The sequence below is a fragment of the Vipera ursinii genome, assembly GCF_947247035.1.
Source record: "Vipera ursinii genome assembly, chromosome: 2".
Taxonomy (NCBI): domain Eukaryota; kingdom Metazoa; phylum Chordata; class Lepidosauria; order Squamata; family Viperidae; genus Vipera; species Vipera ursinii.
Window position 1 is genome coordinate 177,043,116 of NC_139513.1, and position 12,673 is coordinate 177,055,788.

At 42.3% G+C, this 12,673-nt stretch overlaps 1 protein-coding gene across 5 annotated transcripts in view; it reads left to right on the forward strand.

Moving 5' to 3' along the window:
• Nucleotides 1-12,673, forward strand: part of LOC310635785 (tetratricopeptide repeat protein 39A-like) — a 46,219-nt gene that overhangs the window by 17,953 nt on the left and 15,593 nt on the right. For all 5 annotated transcript variants that reach the window (XR_014491523.1, XM_083355060.1, XM_083355057.1 and 2 more), the window contains exons 7-10: nucleotides 847-946; nucleotides 10,232-10,297; nucleotides 11,133-11,241; nucleotides 12,055-12,122. Coding sequence is in view for 4 of the 5 variants with exons in the window: in XM_083355060.1 (XP_083211186.1) it covers nucleotides 847-946; nucleotides 10,232-10,297; nucleotides 11,133-11,241; nucleotides 12,055-12,122 (343 nt within the window). In the remaining variant the exon portion in view is untranslated. The remainder of the gene's footprint in view (nucleotides 1-846; nucleotides 947-10,231; nucleotides 10,298-11,132; nucleotides 11,242-12,054; nucleotides 12,123-12,673) is intronic.

Sequence of the window (12,673 nt, forward strand, 5' to 3'; positions counted from 1 at the left end):
AATCAAGGGGAACCACCGAACTACTGACATAAAGCATGACACTTTAGTCACAGGCCAACACATTGCCAAATCAATTCATATGTATTTATTTCTAGTTTTTCTTTAGATCTTGCTTTTCTTCTGTTGAATTCGAAATGGTGGCTTTGATTCTCCCTGTGCCATTTTATCCTAATGGTGTGCATGTCAAGTCAATGAGTCCAAAATTACTCAATGAATTTCATGGAAGAATAGGGATGTGGCTCCTGCAGCACACTAGATGCTACCCGCTGATTTCCAGAGTGAAAAACTATATATAACTTTAAAATTAACATGGCCAGATTTTTAAGCAATCACCTTTGGATATTTTTCCAAATTTTTTTTTTTATTATTTTAGTGCATGCTTCCTTCTGTAAAATATATAAACTGACTAAAAGGGTTTAATGATTCTTTCTAAAATGAACAGAGATGCAGTAATAATAATAATAATAATAATAAAAAAAAAATCTAAGCTACTATTCCTTGCATTATCTTTTCGGTCTATGGCATATATGTATTTTTCAACTTCATGCAAACAGTGCAAAGTAATTAGAATTCATTTATGTAATTTAAAAGCTGGTATACTGGTAGGTATCAATTCCATCTTTATTTATCTATATATGTTTATCTTCCTGACAAGCATTATCCTGTTTTGGATTAGAAGTTGAAATTTGGACATTGGTAGAGTGTCTTAGGGCATGAATTGAATTCCCTGTGTGACCAAAACCCAGGTTTAGAGTGAAAAGGGTCTATGAAATAGAATTCTTGGGTTTTGCTTTTTAGTTTCAGGCAGATAGGTTGGTAATGAAATAACCTTTTTTATATTCCCAGAGAACTGAACGCTTTCATCCAACCTAGTTCCTTGCCTACAAACTCTGTTCGTATCCATCTGGAGGGGGGGATTGCTCTTGGCACTGGTGCCTTCAATTTGGTGAGTTGTGTTTGCTTCCACAGCTTCTTAAGGGGCATAGAAAGTGATGTTTATAACAGAAACTGAACTCCAAGAGACAAACCATTAATTTCTTCAGAAGTAATCCACTTAGTTTTCACTTGGGCATTATGAGGCTGTTCTATAGTTGCAAATGTATAGGTTGAAAAAGATATGTGGAGAGAACACTTATTGTGGTTATTATAATATATTGCCAGCTAAAAATTTTTGCAAACTTTGAAGATCAGCATCCTTATTTCCCCTTTCTTCATTCCTGTGTCTGGGATAATTGGTTCTAATTTCTTTTACACAGAAGGTCTTTATTTGTGCTATCATATATCAGAGAGCCTTAGACAACAGGGCTGGCAGGAAGAAAACCTCAAAGGACTGAAAAAAACTCTCCTATGAGTAAAGGTTACATTTCATGGGGTATTTTAACTGAAAAAAGCAGGATGTGATAGAAGTTCATAAAATTATGCATTGTACAAAAAAGTTAGATACCATCAGGCTCTCTATAAGAATGACAATAGTTCCTGAGTTGACATTGGTGGACTACGCTCTTGAGCTCAAACTATAACATATAATGTACTGAAGAATCTTTATAGTATTGCATACCATGATGTACAGTAGCCATTTACTACATTTGATTGGGGTGCCTGTTTTTAACCTTTCTTATTGTAGTTTAATTCCTGCACTTCTTTTTAATTCTTTTCCCATGATTCAGTAAACTTTTTGCCTTGTGCTTTTTAGTTTTGAAAGTGTGTAGCTCTTGGTTGTTGATATATCTAAAAGGATTTCTGGAATGATGGAAAATTGCATTTGGTGGATCTACACCATAGTATAACTATCTTCATTGGCCAAAATCCCACTCCATTGAGGCTCTTGCCAATCCAAATCTCAGATCTTTTGTTATGGCTTAGGACCTTAGGTACACTGATCGTATGCTAAATAAATTCCTTTTTTTCTGTCTGTTTTAAAATTTGGGATGTGATATCAGAAATGAGTGGTGAAAAGGTTTTAGAAATGCCCCTTTTTCTACAAGCATAATATCTATGCTGACCACCGTCACTTCCAAAAGTTTGATATGATGGATTTGTATGGAGGGAGAGCAGCTAGCCTACCAATACAGAAAACCAAGGCCTTTATGATAATAGATTGATTGACCAAGAATAGTGTGGCTCAGAAATTATTTAGTTGGTCAGTAAATAACACATATTATGTGAAGAGAAAATTGTGCCCAACAAGGAACTATTCCAAGAATGGGGAAAAGGAATCCATAAACAAAAGTGAGGGGAGAAGGAGGCACATGATATTATGTGTATGGATGATTTGTACAATGACATCATGATGCACATGAAAATGATGCTGAGTTGTACTGGACACACCCCTGTGCCTATAGGCAAAGAGAATTGACTGTGAACAGAAAGAGGAAGTTGAAAGAAGGGTAATTAGAGAAATAATACTATAAGACATGAGAAGCAGAAGTAGGGTCTGAGACAACATTGAAATGGTGTCATGATAGTGCTTGTGTAGCAAACTCACAGTAGTTGGGTTCAGGAAAAGGTTGATTTTAGAAGGGGAAGAGGAGTGTATGGAGCAGCTAAAAAGCAGTGACTGCCTGTAAAAACAGGAAACAAGTAGTAGAGAAATAGAGCTGAAGAGGATTCAGAGAGAATATAGGCTGATGCAAAATGACATAGAAACTACATTAAAGAAGAGAATGAGAGAAAGGGGATCAAGAGAGTATGGGATAGTTATGTTTGAAGTCCACCTTGTGGCTTCTGATGTCACCATAACATCTATTTGGGTAATAAAGTCTAAAATGCAGGTTAAATGGTTAATATTAACAAAATAACAGAATAACAGAGTTGGAAGCAACCTTGGAAGTCTTCTAGTCCAGCTCCCTGTTCAAGCAGTGGAGCTTGCATTATTTCAGACAAATGGCACTCCAATCTTTTCTTAAAAACTTCCAGTGAAGGAGCTCCCACAGCTTATGGTGGCAAGCTGTTCCACTGATTAATTGTCCTCACTGTCAGGAAATTTCTCCTTAGTTCTAGGATGGTTCTTTCCTTGATTAGTGTCCATCCATTACTTTTTGTCTTCCCTTCAGGTGTTTTGGAGAATAGGTTGACCTATGCTGCTAACATTGGATGTTCTTGCTTTGACAATATATGAAAATGCAGCCATTTCCCCCTTAACTTGTATGTTACTTTTAGAGTTAGAATTAGATGATGCTGGGGGGTGGGGGAGAAGGAAGAATGTGTATGGGAATCAGTTAGACATAACAACCTTGTAGTAGAGTGTTTTTTCAAGACTGTTTGAAATAAGAGATGATAAGGAATGCTGGGTCAGAGAACTGGAGGGAAGGTCAGCATTTCAAACTAATTGGAAAATGTGATTTATGGCTGTTAATTAGAGGAGGGAATTGTGCTTTAATATTATGTGTTTAGGGGAGGAGAATCCAGATTTTGGCTTCGACCATGTACATGCCGATGCCATGTTATTTGAATAAAGATTCTTTAAGGTAAACAATGCCTCAAAGTTCTTTGAAGAGTAACATATGTCAGAACCATGAAATTAAGCCAAAATCTACAAACTTTCCAAACTTTCTAGAGGTCCTGAGCCCCAGTCACTGTCCCTAGACTTGAGGGAAGCTGACAAAGATTTGGGAGAAATTTTCATCATGGAGGAAGAGAAATTGCTTGAAGTCAGCAAGCCGGGGGAGGAAGAACTTTTGCAGGATTCCCAGATGGAGGCAAAACCCAAGCAGCTAGGAGAGCTGATCTCTTCGTCAGATTGGGCCCAGCCCAGCGGAGACTCCATACGCCTTGAGACTGCCTTGCCACCCTCAAAGGCTTCAAAAGCAGACTGGTGGAGAGCTACTAGGTCGTCTACCACTGAGCATTTTGTTGTTGTTGCTGCGAAGTCATATCCGACCCATCGCGACCCTATGGACAACGTTCCTCCAGGCCTTCCTGTCCTCTACCATCTTCTGGAGTCCATTTAAGCTCATGCCTACTGCTTCAGTGACTCCATCCAGCCAACTGATTCTTTGTTGTCCCCTTCTTCTATTGCCCTCAACCTTTCCCAGCATGAGGCTCTTCTCCAGTGAGTCCTTCCTTCTCATTAGGTGGCCAAAGTATTTGAGTTTCAACTTCAGAATCTGGCCTTCTAAAGAGCAGTCAGGGTTGATCTCCTCTGGGACTGACCAGTTTGGACTTGGGTGAGTGGAAATACCTGTCTACAGCTCGTAGTCAGTCAGTGGAAAGATTTGAAGAGCTAGAGATGAGAAGCAGAAATCAACTCCTTCCGAGAGAAGCCTTCCAGTCCAAGGGACTCACAGGAGTCTTCTCCAGCACCATAGTTCAAAGGCCTCAATACTTTGGCGCTCAGCCTTTCTTATGGTCCAACTTTCACTGCCATACATTGTAACTGGGAAGACCATAGCCTTGACTATACACACTTTTGTTGACAGGGTGATGTCTCTGCTTTTTAGTGTGCTGTCTAGATTTGCCATTGCTTTCCTCCCCAGGAGCAAGCGTCTTTTAATTTCTTGGCTACAGTCCCCATCTGCAGTGATCTTGGAGCCCAGGAAAATAAAATCTGTACTGAGGACTTGGGTGAGTGGAAATACCTGTCTACAGCTCATAGTCAGTCAGTGGAAAGATTTGAAGAGCTAGAGATGAGAAGCAGAAATCAACTCCTTCCAAGAGAAGACTTCCAGCCCCTGAAGTCCCCTGCCAGGGCCTCCAGTCCCACAGAGAGAGACATCTCCAGTCTCCAGGACAGCCAATCCCCAGACTGGTGTGCATATCGATCACCCAGTCTGGGCCCCCTGCAGCAATGGGGAATATGGCAGCCCCTGCAGGTGGAGTCAGCAATCCCTGAGCTTGCAACAGCTAACAGAGGCCTCACAACAGCTTGGGGTGGTGCAGAAGCCAAGAAATCAGCAACTGGTTGGAGGATGACCACAGCAAGGAGGTTGGTCACTGCCCCCGAATGTACAGCAACCACTGAGGGGCCCGCAAATGAGGGAGATCCAGCAGCAACACCCATCCATCCAACAACCATTGAGGGTCCTACAGCAGAAGAGGGCACCACAACTCCACACTGACCAGCAGCAAGGAGGTCAACAGCAGCCCCACCCAGGCAGTTGCCTTTGGGTGACCCCCGGCAACTCAGGAGGCTACAACTGCTGGTATTGCAACTACAGCAAGGGGTGTGCCCACAGCCCCTGAACATGCAATCCCTGGGCATGCACCAGCAGCCAGGGTGGGGCCAGAAGCAACTTGGGGTGCAACAGCCACAGTGGGGGCCCTAGCATCCAATGATTCAGAGCAACCTTTCAAAGCAACCTTCGATGGGGACCCAGAAAAGCTGATTTTTTTTCTCAACCAAGTACGCTCTCATTTGAACTGCTGGGCCTATCTCTACCTGGACCCAGCCACTATGGTCGATATGATTGCGTCCAGCTTAGAGGGAGAGGCATTCGAATGACTGAATAATTTATACAATGAGCAAGCCCCCGAATTGGAGGACCCCTACCTCTTCCTTCTAGGACAGAGAAAGATTTGAGGACCCTTCCATTGCCTTTAGAGCAGAAGAACAAATCCATAAGATCAAACAAACCGGTAGGCCTGCTCTGGAGTACGTAAGAGAATTTTGCAAGATAGCTGATCGCATAGAAAGGTGGCCTGAGCAGTCCCTAGTCAATCACTTCAAAGAAGGGCTAGATGATCATCTCTCTCAAGCCTTCATCTATCAAGCCATACCTGATCAGCTGCAAGAGTGGTACCAAACAAGGCTAGACATTCAGCTTGCCCAGTATAAGAAACCTCCCCCACCTGAAGCCAAGCTGAGGCCAGAGCGACCACCACCCCAAAAATGTCCAACTGCTGCAGCATCTGAAAGATCCAGGCCACCTGCAGGCCCACCAATCAAGTGCTTCTGATGCAGACAGCAGGGACGTTGCCCAGTCCCCTACCCACAACAGCAGAATAGATCAGGACCAGGACCAGCAGTGAGAAAGAAACCTGCCCAGCAACCGACGAGAGGGAAATCCAACCACATCACACAGGAACCTATTGCCCAAGTCACATCCCCCACACAGGAAGACACTGGGACTCAGGCTGAATCTTCCCCCACTCTATCCTCTTTCGACAGCGATGACGAAGGAGATAATGACCCAGTGGTGAACTGACACACCCCACCTTTCTCACTACCTGCCAAACTCATAATCCCTAGATTTAAAAGTGCTAGTTGATTCTGGATGCTCCCGATGCAATACCCTGCCCCTTCACAGACCCAATGATTGTTCTATCGAACTGCTGCTGGGAGCCAAATTCCCATGACCGAGAATGTATGCTATGTCCCCCCTTGAAATGGAAGAGATGCAGCGATACGTGGATAAAAATCTAGTGAGGGGATTCATTGAATGGGCCAAGTCTGCCTCTGTGTTGTTTAAAGAAAAAAAAAGATGGGTCTCTTCATCTCTGCATAGACTATAAGGGTCTCAATGCTGTGAGTGTGGAAAATAAATACCCCCTCCCCCTCCTGAAGGACTTACTAACGCACCTGGCTAAGGGGAGTGTCTTCATTAAATTAGACCTGAGAGAGGCATATTACCAGGTGAGAATAAAGGAGGGAGACGAGTGAAAAACTGCCTTCAACTGCCCCATGGGGAGCTAGCAATTCAAAGTCATGCCATTTGGATTACAGGGGGCCCAGCTGTAATCATGCAGTTCATTAATGAGGTCCTACATGATCATTTATACAAAGGGGAACTGGTGTATCTTGATGACATCCTGATATACAGCATGAATATGACTGCTCATATAAAACTGGTGTGAGCAGTGTTAAAAAAAACTATTGAATGCCAAGTTTTATGTCAAACTGTCAAAATCTGAATTTCACCAGACCCATCTAGATTATCTTGGCTACAGAATTTCCAACAAGGGCATTGAAATGGACCCAGCCAAAGTAAGGACTATAATTGAATGGCAGCACCCAAAGATTTGCAAACAGCTCCAGAGCTTTCTCAGTTATGCCAACTTCTATGATCAATTCATCCTCTCCTTTGCTGAGATTGCCCTACCCCTTACAGAACTACTCAAACAGGCAAAGGAGGAGGGAAGCCGTGACTGGGCCAACCACTAGCATGGACGATGAGTTGTCAAACAGCTTTTGACAAATTAAAAAGACTATTTGTTGCTGAACTGGTCCTAAAGCACCCCTGCTCAGGGGAGCCCTTTGTAATCGAAGCTGATGCCAGCGATGTAGCAGCTGAAGCTGTATTACTGCAAAAGAACAAAAGTGGGGTCTTCCAACCCTATGCCTACACCTCTAAAATAATTACTGAAAGCAAAAGGAGATGGGCAGTCTGGAAGAAGGAAGCCTTTGCAATTAGGTGGGGGCTATTAAACTGGTAAAGGTAAGGGACGCGGTGGTTCAGTGGGTTAGGACGCTGAGCTTGTCGATCAGAAGGTCGGCAGTTTGGCGGGTCGAATCCCGAGTGCCACGTAACAGAGTGAGCGCCTGTTACTCGTCCCAGCTTCTGCCAACCTAGCAGTTCGAAAGCACATAAAAATGCAAGTAGAAAAATAGGGACCACTACGGTGGGAAGGTAACAGTGTTCCGTGTGCCTTTGGCGTCTAGTCATGCCAGCCACATGACCACGGAGATGTCCTCGGACAAGTGCTGGCTCTTTGGCTTTGAAACGGAGATGAGCATCGGCCCCTAGAGTCAGAAACGACTAGCATGCATGTGCGGGAGAACCTTTACCTTTTTATTAAACTGGTGACACTATCTCGAAGGGAGCATGGTACCTTTTGAAGTATGGACAGATCACAAAAATCTAGAAGCACTGAAAACTCCCTGCAAATTGTCCCCAAAGCATGTGTGGTGGGCACAGTACTTTAACCATTTCAACTTCACTCTAAAGTACATACCAGGAGGAAAATACTTACTATGTGCTATCGCAATTGCCCCAGTACAAAAGCAAATGTGAAGAGGTTAATGAGGCAATTATCTCCAATCCACAAACTTCTGCTCAACTCACACCCTGCAGAGCCATTAATCCTGATGACCCTGGGGCAAAGAAGATAAAACAAGAGCTCCTCACCGATCAATGGTTCAAAGACAATCAAACCTCCCTACCATGACAGCATGGTTTGGCTTACAAGGGGGGGAAACTGTATTTGCCTGAAGCCCTCTGTCTTAATGCTCTCAAACACAGCCATGACATAAAACAGGCTGGACACTTGGGATATTTAAAAACTCTACACCTCATCCACCTCATTTTGGTGGCCGGGGCTAAAACGAGATGTGGAAAACTATGTCAGGAGTTGTACTGTATGTACCACCATGAAAAGAATTCCAGGCAAACCCCCTGGGTTACTGCAGACAGTGGCAGACCCTTCTCAACCATGGAAGAAATAGCTATAGACTTTATAGTAGACCTACCTGAAGGTAGAGGAAATTCTGTCATCTGGACTGTAATAGACCTGTTTTCAAAGCAGGCTCATTTCATTGCCTGCAAAGGACTCCCATCTGCCCAACGACTGACTAAATTGTTCCTGAAACATATCTACCAGCTGCATGGCACCCCTAAATGAATACATTCAGACAGAGGGGTGCAGTTCACAGCGAAACTTTGGAGGAGTTTTCTTAAATTATTTGGATCATCTCAAGGGTTATCATCTGCTTTTCATCTGGTTATCAATGGGGCCGCAGAATCTGCTAACAAAATGGTGGAGCAATATCTCAGATGCTATGTTTCCTACCAACAAACAAACTGGACTGACCTCCTTGCTTTTGCAGAGGTGGCCTACAATAATTCTGTTCACAGCAGCACCGGCTACATGCCTTTCAGAGTAGCCAAGGAAAAGAGTTCAGCCCAATACCTGAATACCCTCAGTTGCCCTCCACTTCCCAGACACTTGATCAATGGGTGAGGGGGTAGGAAGAAGTTTGGAGAAAAATGAAAACTGCTTTAAAAAAGACTTCTGAGACCTATAAAAAGCAGGCTGATAAAAAGAGGGTTCCCCAAAGAACATTCCAAGTTGGGGGAAAGGTTTATCTGTTGACCAAATATTGATGCCTCAAATTACCCAGTAAGAAATTAGGACCAAAATTCTTGGGGCCTTTTCCCATCGTAAGGATCATCAACCTGGTCACAGTAGAATTGAAACTCCCTAGGCTTTTAGGGAGAATTCACCCTGTCTTCCATTTAAGCTTGCTGAAACCTTTTTGGGGGCTCCACTTTAAGACCTCCCACTAAGTAGGCACCCAGGCCCCTTGTAGTGGCAGGGCAGACTCACTGTGAAGTGAAACGTATTCTTGACTCTAGAATTTTTATAGGGAAATTGCAGCACCTAGTACAATGGAAGGGATACTCGTTGTCTGAAGCCACTTGGGTGAAATCTAGTGATGTGAAAGCCAACAGACTCATCAAAAGGTTTTATAAGAAACACCCCAACAAGCTGAGAGATAGTTCCTAACATATGCTTTTGTTTACGTTACAGGATCTATCCTTTTTGTAAGGGGGGGGCAGATGTCAACGCTGCTAATATTGGATGTTCTTGCTTTGACAATATATGAAAATGCAGCCATTTCCCCCTTAACTTGTGTTTTACTTTTAGAATTAGAATTAGATGATGCTGGGGGGTGGGGGAGAAGGAAGAACAACCTAGAGTGTTTTTTCAAGGCTGTTTGAAATAAGAGATGATAAGGAATGCCGGGTCAGAGAACTGGAGGGAAGGTCGGCATTTCAAACTAATTGGAAAATGAGATTTATGACTGTTAATTAGAGGAGGGAATTGTGCTTTAATATTATGTGTTTAGGGGAGGAGAATCCAGATTTTGGCTTCGACCATGTACATGCTGATGCCATGTTATTTGAATAAAGATTCTTTAAGGTAAACAATACCTCGAAGTTCTTTGAAGAGTAACATCTGTCGGAGAATCTGTTGTAGAATCAAATGTTGCTGTGGAGGAGCATTTATTTGTATAGGCTCTGAGTAGTACGGCACCAAAGTCTGAAGTAATACAGCATGGGTGCTTACTATTAAGAGAGAAGCAAGCCAGAATCCCCTCCTGGAAAAAGATGATACCAATGGAAGAAAACTGTGTGGAAGAGGATGTGGAGGGCTTTGTAGTCAACAAATGGTTCAGAGTTGATCCTATTGAAAAAAGCTCTTCCACTTTAAAGGAAATAGAAGATTTGGGAAGAGGATATAGTCCTTACATAGTCCTGCCTCTGTTATCTTTTATGTTGTGTGTCTTCCACAGACTCTCTCTCTCTTTCCACCCCGGATTTTGAGACTTCTGGAATTTGCTGGGTTTTCAGGGGACAAGGTACAAGTGCCAGTTTGAAGGCTATGGATGCATTATTTGGGCTTGCAGAATTTATATGGTGATGTATAACTGTTTTGTGAGAGGACACTGGTACACTTAGATCAGTAGTTAAATCCTTCAAAAACTGATTTCTCCAGGTTTCCCTAGTGTGGTTTCTTCCCAATACATTAGATCACGGGTGTCAAACTCACCACGTCACATGACATGTTGCGACGTATCGTGACTTTTTTGCATTGCCAGAGCTTGGGTGGGTGCAGCTTCTGCATGATGCAACCGGCCTGTGGGCTGGCAGTTTGACACCCCTGCATTAGATGATAATTTCCAGTATTCCTACCATCATGATCAAGAGAACAGAGCAACAGATTAAAAACAGTTAACCTAACTGGGCTGAAACAATTCAAATGATTGCAATATTTTTAGAGATAGTAATGAAGCAATAGTTATGGTAATATGTAACACTTAGCTTGGAAGTTTTGAATTCATGGTTCATTGAACCACTAGTAAGATGTAATTTGTAGCATAATTAAATTGGATGAGAATGAATGCCATGCTAATCCAAAACAAAGCCAGACGACTTTGTAACCTAATATTATGTATGAACTCAGAGATGCATTTCACTCTTCTGGCAGGTTCCTAATTGCCAGGTTCCTCCATTTGAAACCCCATAAAGGTCACTAAAACCAGTGCACCTATCCAGAATATTTTTCTGTATCTGGGGAAATTTTCCCCCCTCACCTTTGCTGAATTTATCTGCAAATGGGTACAACATTTCTTCTCTATATTTTTTTTCCATGGATTCTCTGTTTTCTTAATATTATTTCTAATTTCCATTCAGGATTATGGTTTGCAAAAACTACATCAGGGAGCCACCACACCCAACCTGCGGGCTCTACTATGTACAATGTTGCTTCTTTGCTACTACACTTTCCTTACCTTCATTCTAGGTAGGTGAGTCCCTCCACCGGAGAGAAGCATTGGTGATGTGGCAGTAGCATGATCAAGGAACTGGGTCTCTTTCCCCCAAGAGATGCTGTGCTTTGGGTGGGCGGGTGGCTTTCTTCTTTTGATTAAGGTCAATTAATGGGGATATATACACTTTTTCTGCAATTAACTAAAATAAGTCCTAATGGAAGGCATCGGCATAGCCATGGCTGAACTAAAAAGAAGAGAGCTGGCCTAACCTAATATGTATAATACTGCTTAGCACTCCTTCAGTCATAGTGAGATGGATTTCTGCAAGAAAGCAAGTGGGCTTTTGTTCTTACATACACAGTAGTATATTACCCTGTCCGGTATGATTCACATTAAGACTTACTGAGATATTGGAATTCAGAAACTCATGAAATGAGTTTTTATAAATGTTTATTAATCAGAGCAGAAAAGAGGGCTACCTTCCTCAAGTTTAATGACAAGACGGCTTCAGTGCAAATGGTGACAAACTCTGTTGTTTCTCTGGCTTAAGAGGTTGAGAGAAAACTAGGAGATAGGACTGAAACATTTCAATTTTAGGGACTTGTAGATCAGAAAAATAGCAAAAGTCTTCAGGATTGGCTACCTGACCCAACTGGGAACCCAAGCAACCCAAGAAAGCAATACTTTCAGGGATAACCATAAAGTATGGTTTACTTATTTTACATCACAATATCTTCAGTATCTAATAGGATATTTCAAGGTCTCTTTGGGAGACATGAACTTATATTTGTAATTGTTTTATTCTTATTCGTGCTATGCACCTTTATCTCTCTGTGTTGTCCCAGGGATTGGTGAAGATGATTTCACAGAGGCTGAGGCCCTACTGAAGCCATACCTCTCCCACTATCCCCAGGTAAAATGGTATCAAAATGACTGCCATGTCCTTGAGGTCACTCACTTTGTGTCTGTGTTTGTGTTTAACTGACGAATCAGTTAGATTTTTCTTTCCCTACTTGGAAGCTGTAAGGAAATATTTGGGTTGCAACAGAGCTAGTTGTGGGGGAAGACACAATGTGTTTACGTTTTGCATCTAGGAGGCCGATGGGGTGGGCTACACTACAGTGGAGAGGTGTTTGAGACTCTTAACCTGAGCCTCAAGCTCAAAGGGAAACTTAGATTTAGATTCATATTTATTTTCTTTTGCTAAAGATAATCAAATAATATTTCTGTTTTTTGGTGCTTCGCTTTGTTCCCAGGTTTTTAATTTTTTCTTATGGTAAAGGGCCTCAAAAGCTGAAAGTATCTTAGACTTCTTTAGATTTCTGAAAGGCCCTGAATATTTCAGTTTTCTTCACTCCTGGTTTTGTTTTTGAAAATGATGTCATTTTTTTAATGTAAGAGAGCTTTTTGAAGATCCAAGCAGCCACTTTATATTTAGAACTTCATTTAAAAAATGTGGTACGT